General features: G+C 68.4%; 1 protein-coding gene across 4 annotated transcripts; it reads right to left on the bottom strand.

The window, feature by feature from the left end:
* BCAR1 (BCAR1 scaffold protein, Cas family member) lies at positions 1–23,320 on the bottom strand. 4 transcript variants are annotated; one of them, XM_055146107.1, is made up of 7 exons: positions 23,197–23,320; positions 8,964–9,461; positions 6,065–6,226; positions 5,826–5,954; positions 4,268–5,326; positions 3,828–3,917; positions 1–938 (listed from the first exon to the last, which is right to left on the bottom strand). In XM_055146107.1, the coding sequence occupies exons 1-7, from the start codon at positions 23,206–23,208 to the stop codon at positions 426–428; spliced, it is 2,463 nt and encodes an 820-aa protein (XP_055002082.1). In that variant the 5' UTR covers positions 23,209–23,320; the 3' UTR covers positions 1–425. The 4 variants fall into 4 exon arrangements, with proteins under 4 accessions (XP_055002082.1, XP_055002084.1, XP_055002083.1 ...); XM_055146109.1 differs by having other exon boundaries at positions 5,838–5,954; XM_055146108.1 differs by lacking the exon at positions 23,197–23,320 and adding an exon at positions 14,891–14,992.

Raw genomic sequence — 23,320 nt, 5'->3', positions numbered from 1 at the left:
TCTCACGTGCCAGGCAAGTGGCCTTTCATTTTGCCAATTTTATTTATTTAAATGTAGACTATTAGTCAAATGATTGGAAAATCAATAATGAAAAATAGTGTTTAGGATTCTCTCCTGGTGCAGAGGCGGGTACGCCAGCGCGGTGCCCGCACCTACTGTCAGGGGCACTCGGCTGCCCCCTCCCTGGAGGCGGGCCTGTGCGGGGGGTCAGAGCCCTGTGCCCTGCGCCCCCGGGGAGCTGCCGGCTGCTCCCCAGACCTGGCTCCCGGGCCGCGCCCCACCCTGCCACGTCATAAATATGTACAGGTCCCCAGATGTCGGGGCGCCGGGCGGCACGTCCCCAAGCCCAGGCTCGGTGACTCTCTCCACACAGCTTGGGCCACTGCTGCCCACTGCTCCTTCCCCTGCCTCGGGTCACCCCGTGCTCAGGCAGCAGCCAGCTGGCCCAGGACGCGGCGGAACTGCTGGGTGCTGTGGCCCAGCTCCTTGACCCTGTCCACCATGTCCTGGGCGGCGGTGGCCGAGGGGTACTGCAGGGCGGCGGCCTTGGTGGTGGCTACGATGCCACGCAGCAGGTCACACAGCAGGTTGCTATAGTGCGTCACCTGGCTGCGCACGTCGGCCGCCTTGGCCTGCCGAGACAGCGTGTCCCCGATGAACACCAGCTTGTGGGCGCTCAGGATGACGAACTTGCTGTGCGCCACGAAGATCTTGGGCGGCTGGTTGGAGGCCACGGCGGAGAAGAAGGCGTCCACCGCGTTGGTCAGCGTGGTCAGGTTGGCCTCGCACTGCTCCAGGTAGAAGAGCAGCAGCTGCCGGTCCGAGGGGCCCAGCCCGCCTGTCCGCCCGGGGGCCAGGGGCTGGGATGACGTCCAGTTGGCCAGGTCGTGGTCTATGGGCCGTGTCACCTCCTGCTCCAGCCGCTCGAACTGCTTCAGCTGGGGCAGAGGGAGAGCAGAGCAAAGGTCAGGCATCCTTCTAGAAAGTGGGCACGGGGAAGCGTCAACTGCGGGGACCACCGCACACGCGGCGCCCCTTAGCACAGCCCGCTCGGCCACACTGAGCGGGAGCGGGAGCTGAGCTAGGAAGGGGACGAGGGGTGCTCTGCGTTCCTCCCCACCTGCAGAGATTTCACACGCAAGAAAGAAAGAGCCTGGGCCCGAGCAGAGTACGGCATGAGGTGGGTGTCTGTCTTGCACGCAGCTGACGCGGGTTCAATCCCCAGCATCCCCTAGGGTCCTCTGAGCACCAGGAGGGGTCTCTGAGTAAGCTCTGAGCTCCGCCAGGAAACATGAATGTGCACCGAGCAGGAGCCCACCACACCCTCTCCTGTCTGGACCCCGTCCGCAAGGGCCTGAGAGCCAGAGGGTAACTCTCTGTCCCCTTACGGAGGGCGGGGACGGGACCCACCAGAGCCGCGGGTGCCGATCACGGTTGGGGCTGGCTAATTACGGTTTCCTGCAACTTTAGAAACGTTCTCATTTCTCCTTAGGGAAAAGGCCAACGAGCCGGGCCGGAGCTGCGGAGCGAGCGCGTCCCAGGCTCGCTAGGGTGCAAGCGCTGTGCGGGGCGCCAGGAGCTTCGCCCTGGTGACACGTCCTCTGAGTGCCACCTGACCGAGACCCCCGCATGACTGGGCCAGAGTCCAGCCCGACCCACTGAGCACTGCCGGGGCGGGGGGAGAGGCCCCCCAAGACCACAATGACAGTGGAAATGGACATACATACACTGACCCTCTGCAAGACAGGGCCGGGGCGCGCTCAGCTCAGCACGTGGGAGCCTGGGCAGACCCTCGGCCACTGCTGAGAGCAAAGGCCCTGCCTGCACACGAAGGCTAACCCAGGCAGAAAGAGCACCGCCTTTCCTCCGCTTCTGTGGGCCGGGGGGAGGGGGGGTTGGGCTGCACCAAGCGGTGCTCAGGGCTTACTCCTGGCTCTGAGCTCAGGGTCACTCCTGGCAGACCAGGGTGGTCCTATGGGGTGTCAGGGCTAAAACCAGGTCGGTGACGACAAGGCAAGCGCCCCACCTGCTGTCCTCTCCCCCTTAATTAAGGACGAGGAAACAGTATTTCACGGGGTCATCTTAGACCTTCTCTCACAGGTGCACGAGTGTCTGCGTGGGGTGCTTCCGCAGCACACCTGCTGGGCGGGGGCCGACGCCCACGTCCTCCCCAGGGGTCTGACCAGAAGGCTGGGTCGCGGTGGCTGCAACAGACAGGTGCAGAGGAGGAAGCGCAAGTCTACTGAGGTTTCAAGGCTAAGAATGAACCAAACCACAAAACCACCTTCTCAGAGCTTGGAGCTGCCTCCCCCGTAAGACAGGCTCAGCGCGGGGCACGGAGCTGGAGCCCATGCCCGAGGGCCAGTCGCTCCATGACATCGCGTGCACTGTGACAGGACTGTGCCAGGTGAACTTCACCTCGTCTCTCTTTCCAGTAAGAGAATGTCACCCTTCCTGCTTCGTTCTGGACTGGTTCGTTTGTTTACTCCTTGACACTTCTTAACAGTGCCATGCTGTTCAACTGCACAAATGTCCCCGTTTTATTAAACCAGTACTCTATTAGTAAGCCCTTAAAGGGATTCCGGATTCTTCGCTGATAAAAATGAAGTGATTAAATTCCTTGTTAATTCACTTTATGGACGTGTATTTCACACGTACCTTTCGATTTCTTTAGAGTCCCTCCCACATGGTTCTGCCTTTTTATCCAGCATTTAGCAATTTGCCTAATAGACCAACCAGGTATGTGCCGCAATTCCTAACCACCCAGGCGCTGTTCAGTAGCTCCTGCGGCTGGAGAAACAGGACAGGACAGCGGGTAGGTCAGTGTGTGGCCGACCCGAGCCTGATCTCCGGCACCCCAGATGGTCCCCCACGCAATGCCAGGAGTGACCCCTAAATGCAGAGCCAGGAGTCAGCCCTGAGCACTGCCAGATGTGATTCCCCCAGCACCCCCTGCATTGAAAATAGTTCTAGGAACAAGCTCAAAACTCAGCCACAGGTGGGGGCACGTTCTAGAAGTGGCAGAGCACCTGGAGGGAGGCCGGGCAGCACTGGGCAGCACTCACACCCTCCCTGGGCAGTGTCCGGTGGGCTTGGCGCCACCAGAGTATTTTACTGTTATTTCTGGTGTGTGGTACTGGGGTCTCACGCACGCACAGCAGGCACTGGGTCACAGTTCTCCCGCACACGCCAAGATGGATGTGCAGCCATCACCTCTGCACTGTCCAAAGGGTCCCGTGGGGCGCTGCGGGGGCAGCTTCCTACCTGAGCCTGATAGAAACCCACAGGGCCGTGCTGCGGGGCCTTTTTCAATGCTCGGGAGCTTTATCCCCCCGGTTTCTGGGCCATACCCAGAGGTGTGGGGTGCTGGGGATCGAACCCGAGTTGGCCTCCTGCAAGGCAATGGCCCTACGACTGTACTATCCCTCCGGCCCCAAGTACCTTCATTTTTTTTTAGTACTTTCACAGTCCAAAAAACTCCCTCAGGCTATTTTGCGGGGGAGGTGGGAGGGTCTGGGCCCCCGCCGGCCTGTCTGGGCTTGAGGGGCACTCCCAGTGGTGCTCCGGGGACCGTAGGTGGTGTCGGGGAGAGGACTGGGGTGGCGAGAGACGATGCAGGTGCCTTCCCTCCCCGGACTGCCTCTCGGGCCCTCCCGATGGTAAAAGTTCACCCTCTCTCCTACTCAGGAAAGGGCACCGCGGGCTGGCCTGTGGACAGCGAGCAGCGTCTCCAGGGCGAGCCGGGGAGGAAGGAGAGCCAGCAGAGCTCTGGGGCCTCGGGGCGGGGATAGGGGGGGCGTGACCCCGGAGCCCTCGCCGGGACGCACCTGCTGCAGCTCCAGCTGGCTCTTCCCCTGCCGCATGATGTTGCCCTTTTCCAGCAGTTCCTTCTGGGTTTTCTCGAACTCTTCCTTCCCCTGGAGGAGACACGAGACTGGCTGAGACCCAGGGCCCAGGGGTGCGGCCACCAGGTGGCGCTGCCCGCCGTGCCCAGCCGGGAGAGCAAGGAGGGCGCAGGGCACACGGGCCCGGCTTCCCACGCCAGGAACCTCCGGGCACAGCAGCTGCCACTGGTCTTGCTGCCTGTGGCTCATGGCCTGGGACCTGGCTCCTCACCACGACAAGCCCCGGCTCCCCGGCCCACCTCCTGCGCACCCCACCTGACTCCCTCAATCCATCTCCCCAGCCAGGATGGAGCCGCGGGGTGGGGAACGGGCTCCCAGGGCAGGTGTGAGCAGCGGCATCCATGCGGGTGGCGGGCACCCACCTGCAGGTGGACATAGTCGTAGTCCTCCATCCAGCCCCCCTCACTGTTCTCATACTGCCCGTCTGGTGAGTCCTGGGAGGTGAACTTGGGGGGCGAGGGCAGGGGCCGGGACTGGATGCTGCTGGCCTTGTCGGGGCCGCTGGCGTGCGGGGGGCCTCCCCCCTCGGGCGTGGGCCCGGGGCCCTTGGTCCGTCTGAAGAGCAGCGAGGCGTTGCCGTGGAGGAAGGAGGCCAGCTGCTTGGCGTCCTCAGGCACGGCCCGCGAGCAGGCCACCAGGCGGTCCAGGTCTTCGGGCGTGGGGCCTGGGTCGCCCCGGCTGCTGTCCAGCGCCTGGCCGTGGGCCACCAGTGTCTGGTACACGTCCTCCATCTTCTGCAGCTGCCGGCCCAGCTTGGCGTGCAGAGTGCGGTCAGGCGTGTGCGCGGCGTTGCCGACCGCGCCACGGGCGAAGTCCAGCAGCTCATGGACAGCACCCTGGACGGTGGCCACGGCGGCCCTCAGGTCCTGCGTCGGGGGCTCCTGCGGCTCAGGGGCGCCGCGCCAGCCCCCACTGCTGCCCGCCAGGTCCAGGAGGTGGGCCACGGCGGCACTCACAGCCTGCTGCAGCCGGGCCAGCGCCTCCACGGCCACCTCCAGCTCCAGGGGCTCCCGGCCCGGCGCCGCCCCCTCAAGGGACGCGGCCGACTGGCTGCTGCGGGTGCTGCCCGTGCTGGAGGCCGACAGCCGCTTGCCCTCTGCCGGGGCCTCCCGCTCGGCCGGCGGTGGCACCGCGTACACGCCCTCGGCCGCCCCGCGGTCCCGAGGCGTGTCGTAGAGGGCGCTGGGGCCCGGCCGCCGCAGGCCAGGGGGCACGTCGTAGAGGTCAGGCGCTGGGGGGGGCACGTCGTACACGTCCTCGGGGGGCGGCGAGTCCGGAGGGGGCGCGGCGAGGACCAGCGGGTGGCGGGCCGGGTCGAAGGGCCTGACCTTGGAGAAGGCGGGTGGCACGTCGTAGGTCTCCTCACGCACCAGCGGCCCGTCGGGCACGTCCTTGCTCACCGATGGGGGGATGTCGTACACCTGCATGTGTGGGGGGACGGTCAGGACTGCTGCCCTAACCCTGGGGGGTTGGCAGAAGAGATTCTGGGGCTACACCAGGCAGTGTTCCGGGGCTATTTCTGCCTTGATGCCCAGGAGCACCCCCGGCGGTGCTCAAGAGACCACACTGGTGTCAAAGATCCGACAAGCCCAACACCATAGCCACTGTCCTGGCCACCCACCCCACCCCCGCCGAGCTCCCAATCGGCTCCTCAGGGCCACTCGGCTCCGGCTACTGCCCACTCTGGGGGGCAGGGCAGCTCCCGATGCACTCAGCTCTGTGGCGGGACCTGGCTGGGCTACCCACTCGCTCCTGGGCACCAACACCTGCTTTCCCGGACGGTCACTTGGGCCTGCACCCCCTTTCCATCTCTCATTTCCATCTCTTTTGCCCTCAAAAGAATTCCAATTGGGATGATAAAGCAAGGTCGCCTGGCGGAGGGCAGGCGGGGGTCATCCACCCGGGCGCGCTCCCACTCACCCCTGTGCTCACCGCGTGGTGGCTGGACAGGGGCAGACCCTTCTCCACACTGGGGGGCACGTCGTACACATCCAGGGAGGGGTCCCGGCCGTTGGGACCTTTGACAGCCATGGGGGGGGTGTCATAAACCTGCGGGTGGGAAAGGGGCAGTGAGGCAGGTGCAGGGCCACCGAGGCATGAAAAGGGTACAAAGCCCCCGAGACCGTGGGGCCAGGGCTCGAGAGCCCCCCAACGCCTACCTCTTGGCCGTACTGGCTGGGAAGGAGCCCGCGGACAGGGGGCACGTCGTAGATGTCCTGGGGCCCGGGACCCAGCAGGTGACGTGGGACGTCGTACTCGTCCTGCTCCGGCTGGGGCGTCTCAAACACGTAGCCTTGACCCACGCGGGTGGGCACCACCACCTGGGGGCACAGAGCCGTCAACACTGCCCGGTGGCAGCTGCAGGGCCCCCTCCCGACAAGTCCCCCCAGGAAAGCGCCCCCAGAGTGACAGCAGGGCCAGCGCCGGGTTGAGTTCAGAGCCCCCCTGGCCCGCTCGGCCCCCAGCAGCCAGGTGACAGTCTCCGGAGCCCAGCGCGGTGTGATGGAGCAGGGCCCAGGGGCATACTCCCAAGAGGGGGCAGAGCCCCTGCATGAGCGGGCAGCCACAAGCCCTGGCCCTCAGGGACGCTGGGGGAGGCAGGCAGACTCTCGACCCCTCCCCGCAGGCTGCAGCTCCCACAGAAAGGCCTTTTGTTCCCTAATCAAAGGGGACATCTGGGGCAGGGCTGACTCACGCTCCCTCCCATGGCTCTGCCAGCCTCCCTGGAGTGGGGGGTCCCAGCAGGGTCTGGCAGGGGTCCCCACTCACAGCACGGACCCCTTGCTGTCCCCAACCTCCTGCGCCCACCCCCTCCCCACGCTGGGGCCCTCGCAGGCGCGGCTCTGGCTCAGCCCAGACCGGAGTCTCTTCCAGAGCTATTTTTAGACTCCGGGCCTGCCAAGCGCAGGGCGGGACAGACGTGGCAGGTTGGCCGCCTGGAGGCGAGGCCTGAGGCTGCTCCAGGCCCGTGAGTGCATCTCAGGGCAGCTGGGGGCCCCCCGGGAAGGGAGCCCCTGCCAGCACCCTGGGAACGGGCTCAGCACTGGCCACTGCCCCGTGCTCCTGAGGCGGTCACCTGCGGCAGACCCTCGGAACCACTGGGTGGACATGCGGAGACCAGACAGGCCTGGGCAGGGCAGGCAGGGACAGTCCCCTGGGGCGTCTGCAGAAGTGACGCTGAGGCCTCCAGGAGCTCCGGATGGGACAGGTGCCCCCCACCCCCAGGGGCCCAAAGTGGGGGGAACGTCGGGAAGCAGGACTGAGCTCAGCTGTGGCATCTGCTGCCTGATGGGTGCCAAGGTACCCTGCGCCCACCCGAGTGCCCTCTCTCCCTGCCCCCTCCCTCAAGGGCATGAGCCACTTCCCCACCCCCAACAGCTGGCCTCGGCAGGCCCACAGTCCGGAGCCCACTCTGGCCCTCTGACGCGGCAGCGCCCCTGGGCACTGTGGGCACCTAGACACGGCCCTGCAGAGAGGCCACAGCCCGTGAGGTTGCCTTCACAGGAGAGAAGAGTGAGTGACCCCAGAGAGTGCTCCGAGCCCCACTCCCGGACAGCCCCTTGCATGCTAGGGTGCGCAGAGACGGGAAAGGCGGACACGCTGCCCGTCACCTGGTCGCACATTCCCAGGGCAAACAGGCCTGGCCCACAGGGCTGTGCAATGCGCAGAGAGGACGCGGCCTTTCGGGCAGGGAGGCCGGGCCCAGCACACACCCTCCCTCCCGGCCGGCAGCCAGGTCAGCAGCTGGTCTGAGCAGGAGACAGGAGCTCAGGGCCCCCGAAGCAGCAGAGTGACCAAGCCCTGACGCTCCCTGTGCTGCCCTCGCACACGCAGGACAAGCGGCCTGCAGGGGGATGGGGACAGGGGCTCCCTCAGGCGCACAGGCCACGAGAGTCCGGGCCAGTGTGAGTGAATGAGGAGTGAGGAGGGAGCGTGAGTGTCTGAGCTGAGGAGCGAGTAAGGAATGAGGGGGAGTGAGGAGAGAGGGGGGAGAGGGAGTGAGCTGAGTGAGAAGTGAGGAGTGCGAGAAGCGTGTGAGGAGTGTGAGGACTCGGTGAGGAGTCGGTCTGAAGAGTGAGGGAGGAGAGAGAAGTGAGGACTGCGTGTGTGAGAAGTGAGTGTGATTAAGTGTGTGCGGAGTGAGAAGTGTGTGAGGAGTATGTGTGAGGAGTGTGTGTGTGTGAGTGAGGGGTGAGTGTGTGAGGAGTGTGAGGAGTAACAAGTTGTGATGAGTGACTGTGTGACGAGTGAGGAAAGAATGAGTGAGGAGTGTGTGAGGAGTGTTTGAGGAGTGTGTGTGAGGAGTGTGTGTGAGGACTGTGTGAGGTGTGTGTGTGAGGACTGTGTGTGAGGTGTGTGTGAGGCATGTGTGTGAGGCGTGTGTGAGGTGTGAGGACTATGAGGCGTGTGTGTGAGGATTCTGTGAGGTGTGTGTGTGAGGCATGTGTGAGAACTGTGTGAGACATGTGTGTGAGGCATGTGTGTGAGGCATGTGTGAGGTGTGTGAGGCGTGTGTGAGGCATGTGTGAGGACTGTGTGTGAGACGTGTGTGTGAGGCGTGTGTCGTGAGAAGTGTGTGTGAGGACTGTGTTGTGAGACGTGTGAGGCATGTGTGTGAGGTGTGAGGAGTGTGTGTGAGGCGTGTGTGTGGCATGTGTGAGGCGCGTGTGTGAGGGGTGTGTGAGGCGTGTGTGAGGAGTGTATGTGAGGCGTGTGTGTGAGGGGTGTGTGAGGAGTGAAAATGAGGAGAGCATGCCCACAGGGCAGCAAGCACAGTGCGTGAGTGTGCAGGCAGGTCTGAGTGAGATGTGGGAGTGAGCCCACATAGCTGAGCATGACTAAGTATGTGCACTGCGAGGTGCTGGGTACGCGCAGGTGTGTGGGACTGTCGGTGTGCAGGGAAGGTGTGTGCATGTATACATACCACCAGACACAGCCCCCCATGCCCCAGCGATGAGTACCAGCTGACCCTGGTCTGGGCACCCCCATGCCCTCTTGGGCTCTGACCCAGCGGGGACACAGACCCCAGGGTGGGCCAGGTCAGCGGGGCCGTCTCACCTTGGCCGGCGGCTTCGCCCCTTCCCAGCCGCGCGCGTCCATGGACGGGGGCACCTGGTAGATGTCGTGGCCCATCCCGGCGGCGGGGGGCACCTGGTAGATGTCCTGGGCGGGGCTGCCGGGCCCCGGGGGCACCTGGTACAGGTCTGGGGCGGGGTGAGGCGCCAGCGGCTTTGAGAAGGGGGCCGAGTGCTTGGCAGGGGTGGACTGGAACTGGGGGCTGGCGCCCGGGGGCTGGTAGAGGCCGGGCTGAGTCTTGCCGGGGGTGGGCACCAGGTACACGCCGTCGGGCGCCGCGGGCTTCTTGTCCTGCATGCCCAGCAGGATCTTGAGGCGGTTGCCCGGCACGATGCCCTGCCGCCCGTGCAGCGAGCACAGCCACCAGCCGTCCAGGCCCTGCGTGTCCCGCTCCAGCACCGTCATGATGTCGCCCTTGCGGAAGGAGAGCTCGTCCGGGGACTCGGCCACATTGTCGTACAGGGCCTTGGCCAGCACATTCTGAGGGAGAGAGAGAGAGAAAATGCTCAGGTGGGCACGAGGGGCGGAGAGGTCTGTGCAACAGCCGGGCAGGGGCACCTCTGCTCTCTGGGCTGGCACCCCAGCACCGTGGGGGGGAGCTGCCGCACCCCTGCCAGCCAGGCCGACACGGTCAGCCGAGAGGGGACAGGACACCCAGAGCTGCCCCCGGAGGGAACATCCTGCCCTGTGGGGGGTCGGGGAACCCAAATCACGGGACACAGGTAAGTCCGGGGCAGGTGACTCAGAGCTGGGACAAAGCCAGATCTTCAGGCTTACTCATTACGTTACCACGACAACCCAAACACCACCGGCACTGGGGGGCGAGGGCGAGGGCAGGAAGTTCGCCTGAAGGAGCAGAATCCCCAGCCTCTGTGGAAGCGTGCGGGCCCGTGAAGGGACAAGTCACCTCGGAAGGGACACCAGGGCAGGCGGCGCGCAGCTCGGGCTCACTCAAAGGGGCCCCACGTGGGGACCTGGGGGCCTCTGGGGGCAGAGCCAGTCGGCCAGGGAAGAGACGAGAAGCATCAGGGTGGGAGACGCTCACCAGGCCGGACCAGGCTCGCCTCCTGCCACTACACGGTCCCCAGCACAGCCGGGCGTGGCCCCCAAAACTAAACCACAAAGGGCGAGAAGACACCAAGGCTGCTGGGGAAGAGAGACACGCCGCACAGCCCAGAGGGCTGTGGGCACGCCAGCGCCAACGTCCCCGGGCACCCACAGCTCCAGCCGCGTCCAGGGCCACACCGAGACAGTCCCCAGAGTCACTGCCTCGCGGGAGCCAGCCTGAGAGGGGTCTCGGTGGGGGAAGTCGGGGCTGAGGTGGCAGCACGCACCGGCACCAAGCCGAGTTAGGTGCCTCGAGAGCCCTCGGGGGTCAGCCCGGGTTCCTCGGCCGCCCCCTTCCTCGGGCTCAGGCTCAGGGAGGAGGGGGGCAGGGGCGGGGCTCAGCTGTGGCGTTAGGTCCATGCTGCCTCAGCACAGTACCCCCCACTGAGTGACCCTAGTGACCCCTGCCCCAGGGTGAGGGATGTCCTGGGGGCGAGGCAGCACTCTCAGGACCCCCACCCCCCCAGCGACAGAGGCCCCCACCCCACCCCCAGCGACAGAGGACCCCGTCCCCACCCTCAGTGCTTTCCCCAACACCCGCCCCCCCATCCCCCATCCCCCCCAACCTCCAACCCCCCACCCCCGGCTCAGCTGAGCGTTTTTCTAGGCCAGGGCCCCTCTGGGCTCCAGGCAGGACGAGAGGCGGGAGGAGCGGGCCAGCCGGGGCTGCCCTGCTGCCTGCTGCCCCCCAGGGCTCGGGCCCCCAACCCCAGGCTGCCGGGGAGAAGAGCAAGTTTCCCAAATATGGTCGGCCACAGTCTGACACGGGGACAACGCCCACCCTCCCCCAGTGACCCCGCAACGCAGAGCCGCTCCGCTGGGTCCCCCAGTCCCTGCCCTGGTGACCACAGGAAGTGCCAGCAGAGTGAGTCACAGGAAAATTCCCTGCAGCCACGGAGGGTTGGGGGAGGGTGTCGGGCTGCCCCTCGGAGGCCCCTCACCTAGGAGGAGGAGGACGCAGCCCAGGAGGGACCCCGGGAGCACTGCGGAGGGTGGGGGGACGGGGCGGGGCAGGCCTGCTGGGCCTGGGTGTACCTGGGGCCGCCCCCATCCCGTCTGAGCGGGCCGGCAGGGCGGTGGGGGCCGGCCGGGAAGCACCGCACAGGCCGGGCACGTGCCACCGGGCGCCTGGCACCGGGGCTCCTCTCCTGCGTCAGCGGGCGCCCGCCCCCAGGCCCGCCTCCGGGCACTGCTGGCACCGGGCCCTCGGCGAGCAGCGCCAGCCCGGCTTCCTCCCTGCCCCTGACCTTGGGTGAGTCCCTGGCGGCGGGCTCACGGGTCGGCCTGCGGGAAGGGGCACGTGCTCCAGAAGGCCGGACACTGCCCGGCGTGCGCGAGGACGGGAAGCAGGGTGTGCGGTCAGGACCCCCCGGGGGGCTGGGCAGTTGGTCAGGAGAGGGGCACTGGGGGGTGCTGGACACTGGCTGGGCTCACTGCAGACCCCAGGGCCGTGGCCCGAGAGAGCACAGGGCTGAGGCTGCCCAGCAGCTGACCCCAGCTCTCGCCCCTGCTCCACTGGCAGTGACCCCTGAGCACTGAGCTGGGAGCCACCCCAGCACCGCCCCCATCCCTGCCTCCCACAAGGGCAGGATAAGCCCAGGAAGGCCAGACCCGCACACCGGAGCTCCCCAGCCCAGGAGGGCCAGGCTGGCGAGGGCCACTGCCCACCTGCTGCCAGGCGCGAGTCTGGCCACCTCACGGACCCTGCCCACAGGCCCGCTCCCCCTCAGAAGAGGACGTGGCACCCCCGGTGCCCCAAGGAGCGGACCCCCATCCTGCCCCTGCCCCAGGCTGTGCAGGGCCTGGGGAAGCAGGACGTCTTCGCGAGCCCGGACAGAGTGGGCAGAGGCCCCATGCTGAGACCCCTGGGCTGGGAAGACAGTACAGCAGTAGCGCTTTTGCCTGGTACACGGCAGACCCGGGATGGACCCCCGACCCCACATGCACGCCCAAGGACCGCCAGGAGTCCTGAGTGCAGAGCCAGGAGGAAGCCTTGGACACTGCTGGGTGTGGCCCCCAAACAAAAACACCGCCCCCTCCCCCAGGACAGCTGGTGGGCAGGCGGGAGTCTGCCTGGCTGGGGCGCTGGGGCGCAGGGGCACTCTGACGCCGGACGCCCTCGGAGACACAGAGCACAGCCCCCACCCCCAGCCCGGGGAATCTCGGGCCAGACCCCCGGGCTCCGGGGCTCGGCCTGTCCGGGTGGCTGGGAAGTGACAGAAGCCGAAGGGCCCCCACAACACGGAGACCTCAGGGACAGTCCCGCACACAGCACCCCTCTGGACCCCCGAAAGGCCTCGTGGGCCCGGGAGGCCCAGCACCACCAGGTGTGGCAAACAGGAGCCTGAGTGACAGCAGTGCCCTCCGCTGGCGGGGGAACAGGCCCCAGCAGCCGGGCGGGGAGAGCGGGACGCCCGACGGCAGCCAGGGATGCCGCAAGGGGAAGATACCACGTGCTCTTCCTCCCTCCTTGCCACCCCCAGCACACACACAGACGCACACACACTCACATGCATGCATGCACACACAAACACTGGCGGGCTCAGGAGCCCAGCCTGGCTGGACAGCAGCAGAAAGAGCAGAGGCCCGTGTGTGGGGGCACATTCTCGCTCCCTCCACCCACTGACAGGGTATGCCCGGCACTGTCCCTGGGCAGAAGTGACAGCGGTCCGTCCTCAGGACATGGCATTTGAACCCTGACCACACCACATGGGCTGGCTGGGTGGGGGCACCATTTCAGACCCCCATGGAGCCTGTGTAGGCCACTGCCCCAGCTGGGGGACGGTGACAGCCCACTGCGCCCCTGTCCCGGGAGGCTGCGGGAACGGAACCTCTACAAGATTCGGTTTCCACCCTCCACGTGTCTCAGCAGGGGCTTCCGCGGCTCAGAAAGGGGACTCTGACTTCTGGGACGGCCGTGGAGATGGAGCCGGGGCTGGCACCCCTCTTCTCCAGCCAACAACGCCCGACCCCCGCTTCCCTCCTGAGATGGACTCAGGCTTCTCCCCAGGGACCCCACCTTAGAGGCCCCCATGGGCGGCCCAGAATCTGCCTGCAGACAATGGCTGAGCCCCCCGGTTCCCTCTCAGGCCTACCCCACCCCACAACACGGAGTGCCCCAGAACTGCCCCTCCTGCTGGCTGGTCCTGCTGCCCCAGCATCAGGGGTACCTGGCGGGGAGGGAAGGAGTGAAAGAAAGGGGGGGGCGATCTGTCCAGAATAGCGCGGGGAGACAGCTCAGCGGCCCGGGGCCCATCCCTGTACCACACGGTTCCCCAAACACCAACAGGCGTCACCCCTTGGGTGCCGTTGGTTATGGCCCCAAAATAACAACCAAACAGTGAGTGCCAGGAGACAGAGGGCACAGCCTGGCACTAACCTGGTGGAGCACGGTGGTGCCCGAGAGCTGGAGCCAACCTGTGGGGCAGTGCCAAGGCCGGGCCAGGAGAGTAAGTTCTGGCCCTGTATCTGTCTCTGTGCCCCCAAACGCAGCAGGCTGGGGGCGGGGAGGAGGGACCTGGCCCTGGCGCAGGGAGATGGCACAGCCACAGCTCTGCCTTGTCCCACCCCGCAGACACCCAGGGCCTTCCCTGCCGTGGAGGGGAGAAGGTGGTGGGTTCCAGTGCCCGGGCCAAAACAGCTCGTACCTCCCACCCGCACACACCAGCTCTTCTAAACTCCCCAGAAGACAGGGGTCCCAGAGGGAGGCGTCCCCAGCTGTGTGTGCGGGGAGGCACATCTCCCACCTGCAGCCAGAGCAGGTCCTAGATGCTTCCCGGGTGTCGAGTCGAGGAAGGAACTTCCTGGCCCCCAAACCCAAAAGGGGGCCACTGGCCCTGCTCTGACAGCGCGGACCGGGCATCTCCCGGGAGCGTCCACTCCCCGACCTAGGCTGCCCCGCCGGCCGCCCTCCTCTGCCAGGCTGCCCAAACCCACGTCCTGGCCAATGTGCAGAGTCTAAGCTGCAAGGTGGACCCTGCCCTGGTGGGGGCCGCATCTCCAGACGCCCCGAGGGAAGAAAGGGAGCGAGGAGGTGCCGGGCTGCAGCGCGGGCCGTAAATCGCCGCCGGCTCCCGGCCTGGGACCCCTCCAGCCGGACTGGAAACTGAGGCTCGGAGGCCGCGCACGCTGGTCCAAGGTCACCAGAAGGCGGTGGCCGGCTCGGAGCGCGGGCCTCCCTCCAGAAACTTTCCCGGATCCAGGAACTTGCCGGCCGCCGGGGCCGGGCCGGGCGCATGGGGACCCGGGGCCGGGGCGGCAGGAGCGCGCCACAGTGCCGGGGCAGCAGGAACGCGACGGGTCCGGGGATTGGGCAGCAGGAGCGCGCCGCGGTGCCGGGCCGGGGTCGGGGCAGCAGGAGCGCGCCGCGGTGCCGGGCCGGGGTCGGGGCAGCAGGAGCGCGACGGGCCCGGGGAAGGGGCAGCAGGAGCACGCCGCGGTGCCGGTCCGGGGAAGGGACAGCAGGAGCGCGCCGCGGTGCCGGGCCGGGCCAGCAGGAATGCGACGGGCTCGGGGATCGGGCAGCAGGAGCGCGCCGCGGTGCCGGGCCGGGGACAGGGCAGCAGGAGCACGACGGGCCCGGGGATCGGGCAGCAAGAACGCGCCGCGGTGCCGGGCCGGGGAAGGGACAGCAGGAGCGCGCCGCGGTGCCGGGCCGGGGAAGGGACAGCAGGAGCGCGCCGCGGTGCCGGGCCGGGGAAGGGACAGCCTGAGCGCGCCGCGGTGCCGGGGATTCCCGGGTCCGCCTGCAGGACGGTGGCCCCCAGTGGGTGCGCAGACCCCGCCCCGGCGGCCGCACTCACCAAGTAATTCATGGTGTCCGGCCGGCCCGCGGCCACCGAGTCCTCGCGCACGGGCGCCCGCCAAGCCGGCCCCGGTGGCCCCGCCCGCCGCCGCCGCCCGGCCGGCCCAGCCCCGCTCCCGGCATGCCCGGCCCGCGCGCCCATTGGCCGCAGCCGCCCTCCAAGCAAACGCCGCGGGGCCGGGCAGCGGGCACGCCCCGCCCAGGGCCCCGCCCCCGCCTCCCGCCACGCCCCCCGCCCGGGACCCTCTCCTGGGGACGCAGCCGGGCTTGTCCCCCTCGGGCCCCCTCGTCCCGGCAACTGGCCGCGCCGCCCCCGGGACTTCTGCCCTGCCGGAGGAGCACCGAGCCCGCGGCGCTCCTGCCCAAGGGCAGGCAGGTGCAGGCTGGAATCCGGAGGCCAAGGCAGGCAGGCCCTAGCTGGCCGGAGTCACGACGAAAACGGCCCGCCCCGCCTCTGATCGACTCCCAAACTCGGGGAAACTAAGGCAGGGAGTCTGGGGGCTCCTGGTCTCAGGAAGCGCACAACCTCTTCTGAGATCTGGGGCCCGACGGCCAAGGCTGCGGTGTTGCTGGCCTCCCGCCTCGCTGAAGCATCCTCCCTCACGCCCCAGCAGCGGCTCGGGGTCCCCAACCCCTGTCACTCTAACCCAGACCTGACACCTACCTGTGCCCAGTCCCAAGTGCCGGCACGGAGAAACGTGCCAGGACAGAGGGCTTAGGCAGGAGGGGAACTGAGTGTTGGGTGCTTGGTTCCCCTGAGCCCCTCTCTGGAGGCAGGTGGGGGCACTCACAGTGCCCCAGCCCCCAGCAGAATGAGGGGTGCAGAGCGGGGCATCGGGGAGGAAGCCTAGAGCGGGGGGGTCTGGGGGGCCCTGGGGCAGCGGAGCCCCTCTAGGACTGGCAGTCTGTGCCGGCCCGGGGCTCATCCCAGACCCACAGGTGGGACACCGCCAAGGAAAGGGGCCCCAGGAGAACCCACAGCTGTGCCCACCTGACAGACTCCTGACACCTGCCCAGCTCCACAGACTCAGCCGCTGGCCCCGGGCACCCAAGGCCAGCTGGTCCTGGGTCCCAGTCCTCCAGAGAAGCTGGGAACAGCGCTACGATCTCCCCAGAACTTCTGGGAGCACCCAACAGAACCGCCAGCCAAGGCGGCAGGCAAGGAGCAGCTAGCTGGCCACCCTCCCAGCCCCCGCCCCACAGAAGAGCCAGGTCTCAGGAAACGTGACCAAGACATCACCTCCTGCCTGTCCCCACAGCTGTGCCCAAAGCCAGGCAGGCCACGGCCCCAGAGAGCAGCCTGCGGCCCCGCACGTCCTCCCGGAAGTCTGTCTGCCCCTAACGGAGGGTCCCACACTCCCCTCCAGTCAGTGGGCCAGTGGCAGCGGCCAGGCTCCCCCTGGGCGGTCTCTGCAAGGACAGGCCACCCATGGCCCTGAGGGGCGGGGGCGTGACCCAGGACTGAAAGGAGATTCACGGCAGAGGCAGGCGGGGGAGGGGACGGCTGGGTCACAGGCATTTCAAAAATGTGCTCCTTTCCACTCACACGCCCCCACCCCCAGCCCGTGCCTTCCAGAATGGCATTTCCGCCCTGGAACCAAGGCCCGGCTCCGAGCCCCTGCAGTGTGGGAGGGGAGGGGGAGTGGGAGTGAGGGTCTGCCACGCAGGGGGTGGGGGCCGGGCGCTCTGACAGGGCAGCCCTGGGTGGTGGCTCTGGGTCCCCTCCATCCCGCCAAGGAAACTTTCCCTCTCCCTCAGGATGGGGCAGGACGGGCCTGCAGGGCACCTGAAAGCCAGCGACCCTGGCACTCGCCGGGACCCCAAAGGACAGGGAGCCGAGACCCAGGCACCCTCCACTCACAACCGAGGTTCACCCAAGGGCCCAGCACCTGCCCACTGAGACTGGACCACACATGGTGCAAGGGAATGTTGCTGGGGCAGGAAGAGTGGCAGTGTGAGTGAGTGAGTGTGTGTGTGTGTGTGTGTGTGTGTGTGTGTGTGCGCGCGCATGCCCCTCCCCCATGGTGACTCAAGGTTCCCTGGCACCTCCACGAGGCTAACATAGATGTCACCACCCCTCTCTAGGGACCAGTAAGCCAGAGGGAACACAGTGGCCCTAGCACGTGGGGACACTGGTTCTCAGCTGTCCATTCAGTGTCCAGTGCGTGACAGCAGCTGCTGAGCCCAGGAGCCCCAAGGCCAGTAGGGAAAGTGACGTCAGCTCGGCCACAGGCATCTCCCGGGGGGACAAGGACCTGGGCCCTGGACCTCCCTCCTGTGTGCCCTTCAGTTAGACCTGAGCACTGAGCACAGAGCACTGCCCTCGCTTTAGGCCCAACAGCGCTGCACGTTTCCTGCAGTGAAGGAAGCGGGGAGGGGAGGGGGACCAGGCCCCGAGAGACCCGCGCACAGAGAACGGCCCCAAGCAGCGGCGTGAACACATGCACACACACGAGAGGCCGCGGGGGTCAGCTGCTGGCCAGCTCGGCTCTGGGAGCAGCAGCAGCAAAGGATTTCCTGCGGCCGGAGGTGAGCGCTGCCAGCCCAGGACAGGAAGAAGTGATGCGTGTGGAGGGCCACCGGAGCTGACGCCGCCCCTGCCCCGGGCCACCGGAGCTGGCCAGCCCCTAACCAGCTGCCCTGCCCTGGAGACACCCTGGGCCAGCACCGAGCCCTACGCAGTGGCCCAGTGACAGGCGAGCGGCTGGGCTCCCCTGGCCTCGGGGGCTCTGAGGTCACTCCAGGCGCAGGGGGTGACTGGCCCCGGGTCACTCGCCGCCTCTCTGGGCCGCTCGCCGGGCCTCGCGCAGGGGCAGGAGCAGGATGAAGGTGTGGGGCTGGCGCAGGGGCCCCGGGCTGGAAGGAGAATTCCATGGGTGCCCTCGACCGGAGGGGGCAGAACTCCCCGGAGACCCCTCAGCACCCCCATGGCACGGACCCCACTGTCTGAGCCTCGCTCTCCCTTCTACACCCCTTCCCGCCACCCAGAACTCGCAAAGTCCTCCAGAATATTCTGGTGCTGGGAGGCAGCGGCAAGGGTGCTGGACCAAGGCTGGTGTCAGAGGCTGAGACTGTCTGTCAGAGGCTGAGACTGTCTGTCAGAGGCTGAGACTGTCTGTCAGAGGCTGAGACTGTCTGTCAGGGGCTGAGACTGTGTCTGTCAGAGGCTGAGACTGTCTGTCAGAGGCTGAGACTGTCTGTCAGGGGCTGAGACTGTGTCTGTCAGAGGCTGAGACTGTCTGTCAGAGGCTGAGACTGTCAGAGGCTGAGACTGTGTCTGTCAGAGGCTGGGGCCCGTGTCTGTCAGAGGCTGAGACTGTCTGTCAGAGGCTGAGACTGTGTCTGTCAGAGGCTGAGACTGTCTGTCAGAGGCTGAGACTGTTTCTGTCAGAGGCTGAGACTGTCTGTCAGAGGCTGAGACTGTGTCTGTCAGAGGCTGAGACTGTCTGTCAGAGGCTGAGACTGTGTCTGTCAGAGGCTGAGACTGTATCTGTCAGAGGCTGAGACTGTGTCTGTCAGAGGCTGAGACTGTGCCTGTCAGAGGCTGAGACTGTCTGTCAGAGGCTGAGACTGTGTCTGTCAGAGGCTGGGGCCCGTGTCTGTCAGAGGCTGAGACTGTCTGTCAGAGGCTGAGACTGTCTGTCAGAGGCTGAGACTGTGTCTGTCAGAGGCTGAGACTGTCTGTCAGAGGCTGAGACTGTGTCTGTCAGAGGCTGAGACTGTCTGTCAGAGGCTGAGACTGTGTCTGTCAGAGGCTGAGACTGTATCTGTCAGAGGCTGGGGCCCGTGTCTGTCAGAGGCTGGGGCCCGTGTCTGTCAGAGGCTGGGGCCCGTGTCTGTCAGAGGCCGGGGCCGTGACAGGGGCTGGGGCCTGACACTGCCGGGAGGATGGGCTGCGGGGATGGAGCAGGGGTGGGTCGGGCGGGGCTGCGTGGAGCCGGAGGGAGAGGACCGGGAAGGCGAGCAAGGCGACCCTGTCCTCTGAGGAAGCTTTGCTGTCTGGTGCCCAGGGACAGGGACGGGGCCAGGGTGTGGCCAGACGCCGCCGAGCGGCCATCTGCTCCCCTCTCCCGTGGCAACCAGCGGCCACGGACAGGGCAGGCAGGGGCTCACCAGCCAGCGGCCACCCGGGGAGCAGCGGGCGGCAGGACGCCCGGCTCAGGCCTGGCCGCGGGCTCTCGCCTGGGGGCGGCGGTCTCCGCCCGAGCCCTGCGCCCCGAGAGGCGAAGCCCCTGGGAAACGGCAGAGTCGCGCCAGGGGCCAGTGCGGCCCGGGGAGGGGTGGGGCCGCGCACACGGGCTTCCTGGGCGCCGGGACGGCGGGGGCGAGGGTGCAGGTGCCCAGGGGGCCCCGGCGGGGGTCTCCTCAGTCTTCTCCTAAGTCTCAGTAAGCCGCAAGGAAAACACCAAATCCCGGCGCAGACTGGGAAGAAGGCAGGCACGGTGGCACCAGCAGGGGCAGGGCTCGGGCGGACTGAGGAGGGTGCCGGGGTGGGGAGGCAGCCGCCCTCTCCCCTCTCTCCTCTCCCCACTCACCGCCCCCACGCCCACCGGCAGTGCTCATACGGTGCTCATACAGTGCTCATACAGGGCCGCGTCCAGCGGGAGGCCGAGGGCTAAGCGCCAACATTTCTTTAGTTTTGTTTCCAGCCACACCTGCTGGCGCTCAGGGGTCTCTCCTGGCGGGCCCGGGGGCCTGAGGGGTCGGGGGCAGCTCCAGCCAAGCACCCACCGGCTGTGCCACGGCTCTGACCCTGCCGCCTGCGTGAGCCGGGCCAGGCACCCCGAGGGCCACCGCACACCAGCCTCCCGCGGGACAAGGGCCCGGGAGGGCGCCGAGAGACGCAGGGGCCATGCCGGGGTCTGGACTCCTCACGAGCACCCACACCCGCCTCACCGCAGCCAGGGGACGCAGCCTGACAGGGCCTCTGGCAGAGGCGGCGGGTGCGGAGTTCCATCCCCCGAACCTTCCCTCCCGCGCCCGCGCCGTCAGGGCGGCCCTCCGACGGTCCCCGACGGTGCCCCCACCCCGCCGCCTCTCCTGCGTGGGGCCTGCGCAGTGGGCGGAGAGGTGGGCAGGAGGGGAGTGGCGGGAGGGCACGAGTCGTCCCCGAGGGCACAGCACAACCCAACACCAAAACGAAACAGCCAACGGGGATGGGGGGGGCCCTGGGGAGAGGCGGGCCCTGGCGCTGACCCGCGTCCCATACACAGCCCAGCCTGGCACGGCAGGCGCGAGCCCGCCGTCACACTGCCCCTGGCACCCGGGCCCTGGGGCTGCCCTGCCCACCCGCACCCGCCGCCACCCGTGCCCGCTCCTGGGCCTTGGGCGCACCTGGCCTGGGGTGCAGGCGGCCCCTCTGGCCCTGGGCGGGGCCGGGGCGCCAGGGTGAGGGCTGGCGTAGAGAAGGGGCCCGGAGCGCTAGCACTCAGGGGGACAGGGCCTTCGGGCGGGTGACACCCCGGGGCCCCGGGCCGGTCTGCCCTGCCTGACCCGGCGAGCAGGCAGCCGCTGGGCGCGCTGGGCAGGAGGGGGCGGCCGGCCGGGCGGGCTCCTTGGCAACTGAACTGAGGACTCTGGACGGGCCACTGCTCCCCTGCCGGCCTGTCCTGCCAGGCCCCACTGCCCACAGCCTGGCGGCCCCGCCAGTCTCCCACCACAGTGCGGGCCGGCCGGAGGCTGGCACAGAGCACGCTCCGGGAGGGCTGGCAGACGCGGGGCATGGTCCCCGCCCCCCGTGGCAGGAGCGGGGGCTCACGGCTAGACCCACCCTGCTGCCCTGCTCCGGGCAGGCTGCCTGGCCTCCGGGAGTGCCAGCTGCCCTGTCTGGTGCCCACAGGGACCTACAAATTCATGCCTGGAAAGCCAGAAGCAGCGGGTAGGCCCCCAGCAGCACGGCCTCTTGGACGGCTGCAGCCCCCCACTAGAGAGGCCACACAGGCTGCTGGGCTCCTGCCCGGCCCACTGGGCTCCTCTCTCAGTGGCCCCGACAGCGCCCGGCCCAGGCCGTGCCCCACACACGAGTGCCAACTCCCGCGCCCTGAAGGAGCGGCTATGCCCATTTCACAGGCAGGAAGCCAGAGGCGGAAACCTTAGGGAACTTCAGCACCTGCGGGACGCCTCTCCCCAGGGAAGCGCTGTGGAGCCCGTGTCTCACTGCTCCCAGGCACAGACCCCACAGGCCCAGAGATCCGTGTGGGTAAGACCCTCGTCTGTCTGGCACCCGCTAGGGTCCCCGAGCCCCGCTACCAGTGCCTCCTCGGCACGGAGGCTGGGGGAGTGCAAACTTCCCCTCCCCCTGCACAGGAGCCTCCCCGGGCCTGGGGTCAGCGGAGGGACCTCTGCCTGCCCAGGGGGAGATGGTGAGCGGTGGCCTGTCCAGGAGGAGACAGAAGTCAGGGCACGGCCAGGGTGTCAGGAGGCCCCAGTGTGCCATCCCTCTCGGCCCTGGGCATCACAGGGATCACGCGAGGGTCCCCCACTTGCTCTCAACCTGGCCACTCTGGGCTCCTTCCTTGCGCGTCCGCTCCCGTCCCCCCTCCCCCCACACACACAATCTTCCCCTCCCTCCACAACTGGCCCTTGCGAGCAGGGGCAGCGAGAAGACCCCAGCAGAACCCGGCCGAGGCTACGGGCAGGAGGGCCAAGGCCAAGCAGACTGGCCACGGCGGGGACCACCACGACAGGGTCGCAGTCCTGCCCTCCAGAAGCCCCTGCGCTACCGAGTTCGGGGCCAGAAAGGGTCCAGGTCCTGGGAGGTCAGGGGCGCGGGCAGCCCCTACTCGGGTCCTGGAAGGTCAGGGGCGCGGGCCAGCCCGACTCGGGTCCTGGAAGGTCAGGGGTGCGGATGGCCCGACTCGGGTCCTGGAAGGTCAGGGAACGCGGGCCAGCCCGACTCGGGTCCTGGAAGGCCAGGGGCGCGGGCCAGCCCGACTCGGGTTCTGGAAGGTCAGGGGTGCGGCTGGCCCGACTCGTGTCCTGGAAAATAAGGGGCGCGGGCAGCCCCGACTTGGGTCCTAGAAGGTAAGGGGCGCGGTCCAGCCCGACTCGGGTCCTGGAAGGCCAGGGCCGCGGGCGGCCCCTACTCGGGTCCTGGAAGGCAAGAGGTGCGAGCCGGCCACGCCCCACCGTGGCGGCGGGCGCAGGACCCTGGCGCTGGGTGCCAGGGCCGCGCAGGGGCTTGGCGCGGGGCAGGGGGAGGAGGAGGGGGGCTTGGCGCGCGTCCCCGCCTTCCTTCTGAAGATGAGGCAATTACGCGCTGAACCCGGCGGGCGGGGGGCGCGGCTCGCACCAGCGCGGCCTGCAAGCCCTAATTTTTCCATCTGTAACTCGGCGTTTCGGCTCCTGGGGGCGGGCGGGCGCCGCGAGCTCTAATTCCATAATCACCACGCTCAGCCCTGACACAGCGTCTCCCGGGCCGGCAGCGCCACCCGCGCGCCGGCGCGTCACCAGGGGACCCGGGCGCGCGGCCGGGCAGCCCCCGCGGGCCGCGGGCCGGGCCGGGGGGCGGGGGGGTCTCGCCGGGGCCGGGCGCCGCCGTCCCTTCCGGCCACCGGCGAAGGGCTCCGCGCTCCGGCGGAGGGACAATGGCCGCGGCCTGGGCCCCGCCGCCTGCAGGGGGCGCCCCCGACACCCCCATCTCAGTGTGTCCATCTGCGAAGTGGGCTGCGGAGCGGTCAGCCGGCCGCTAGCCGCCCTCGGGCGCACGCACGAGCCCGGCTGCCTGCAGCGGGCGGCCCCGGGGCGCTGGTCGAGGCCAGCAAGAAGGGGTGTCCCGAAAGCAGGGGACCCCGGCACTTGGGGGACGCGGGGCAGCGGCCACCCGGGGTCCAGCGGCCCAAGCAAACGTGCCGGGCCATCAGCCCTCCTGGGGGCGGCGGGCGCGGGATGCCCAGCCCGCCAGCGTCCAGGGGGCGGGGGCCGGAAGGGAGGCACAGCCCCCCGGCCCCGGCCTGGCCACCCGGGGGTCCCTGGGGCCGTCCCAGAGCGCCCCGCTGCCCCGGCCAGCGTCGGGCCTGGCCGTCCCGCGGGGGGAGGAGGGCCCGGGGGACGGCGGCGACTCCTCCCAGGCCCAGCTGTCCCCGGAGTGTCCCGAGCCAACAAAGCCCCGTCCCCGCGCCAGCCCCAGCTCCGGGCGGGGGGCTGCGGGCGGCCGGGGGTCCCCCAGAAGCCGGCCCGGCGCCCGGCCCGACCCGGCCCTCGGGGGGCAGGGAGGCGAGAGGCCGGGGGGGGGGGGCGGCGTGGGGGGCGCCCGCGCCCCCTGGCCCCGCGCCGGCCCCGCCCCGCACCCCGGCGCGGACTCACCGGTACGGACATGGTGGCCGCGGCGCCCCGGCCGGGCGCGCGGGGCTTCTCGGGGCTCCCGCGGCTCCTGCTCCCGCCGCCGCCGCCGCCGGACTGTCCGGCCGCCCGCGCCGCGCATGCGCCG

Source organism: Sorex araneus, chromosome 8 (genome assembly GCF_027595985.1).
Source record: "Sorex araneus isolate mSorAra2 chromosome 8, mSorAra2.pri, whole genome shotgun sequence".
In the NCBI taxonomy this organism is placed as follows: domain Eukaryota; kingdom Metazoa; phylum Chordata; class Mammalia; order Eulipotyphla; family Soricidae; genus Sorex; species Sorex araneus.
This window is presented reverse-complemented; position numbering and strand designations above follow the sequence as displayed.

Excerpts from the sequence above, each read along its gene's own strand:
- BCAR1 (XM_055146107.1), bottom strand. Across the intron at positions 5,955-6,064 it reads CCAGCCAGTACGGCCAAGAG|GTTTATGACACCCCCCCCAT; the intron begins GTAGGCGTTGGG and ends TCCCACCCGCAG. Across the intron at positions 5,327-5,825 it reads ACCACGCGGTGAGCACAGGG|GTGTACGACATCCCCCCATC; the intron begins GTGAGTGGGAGC and ends CCACACATGCAG.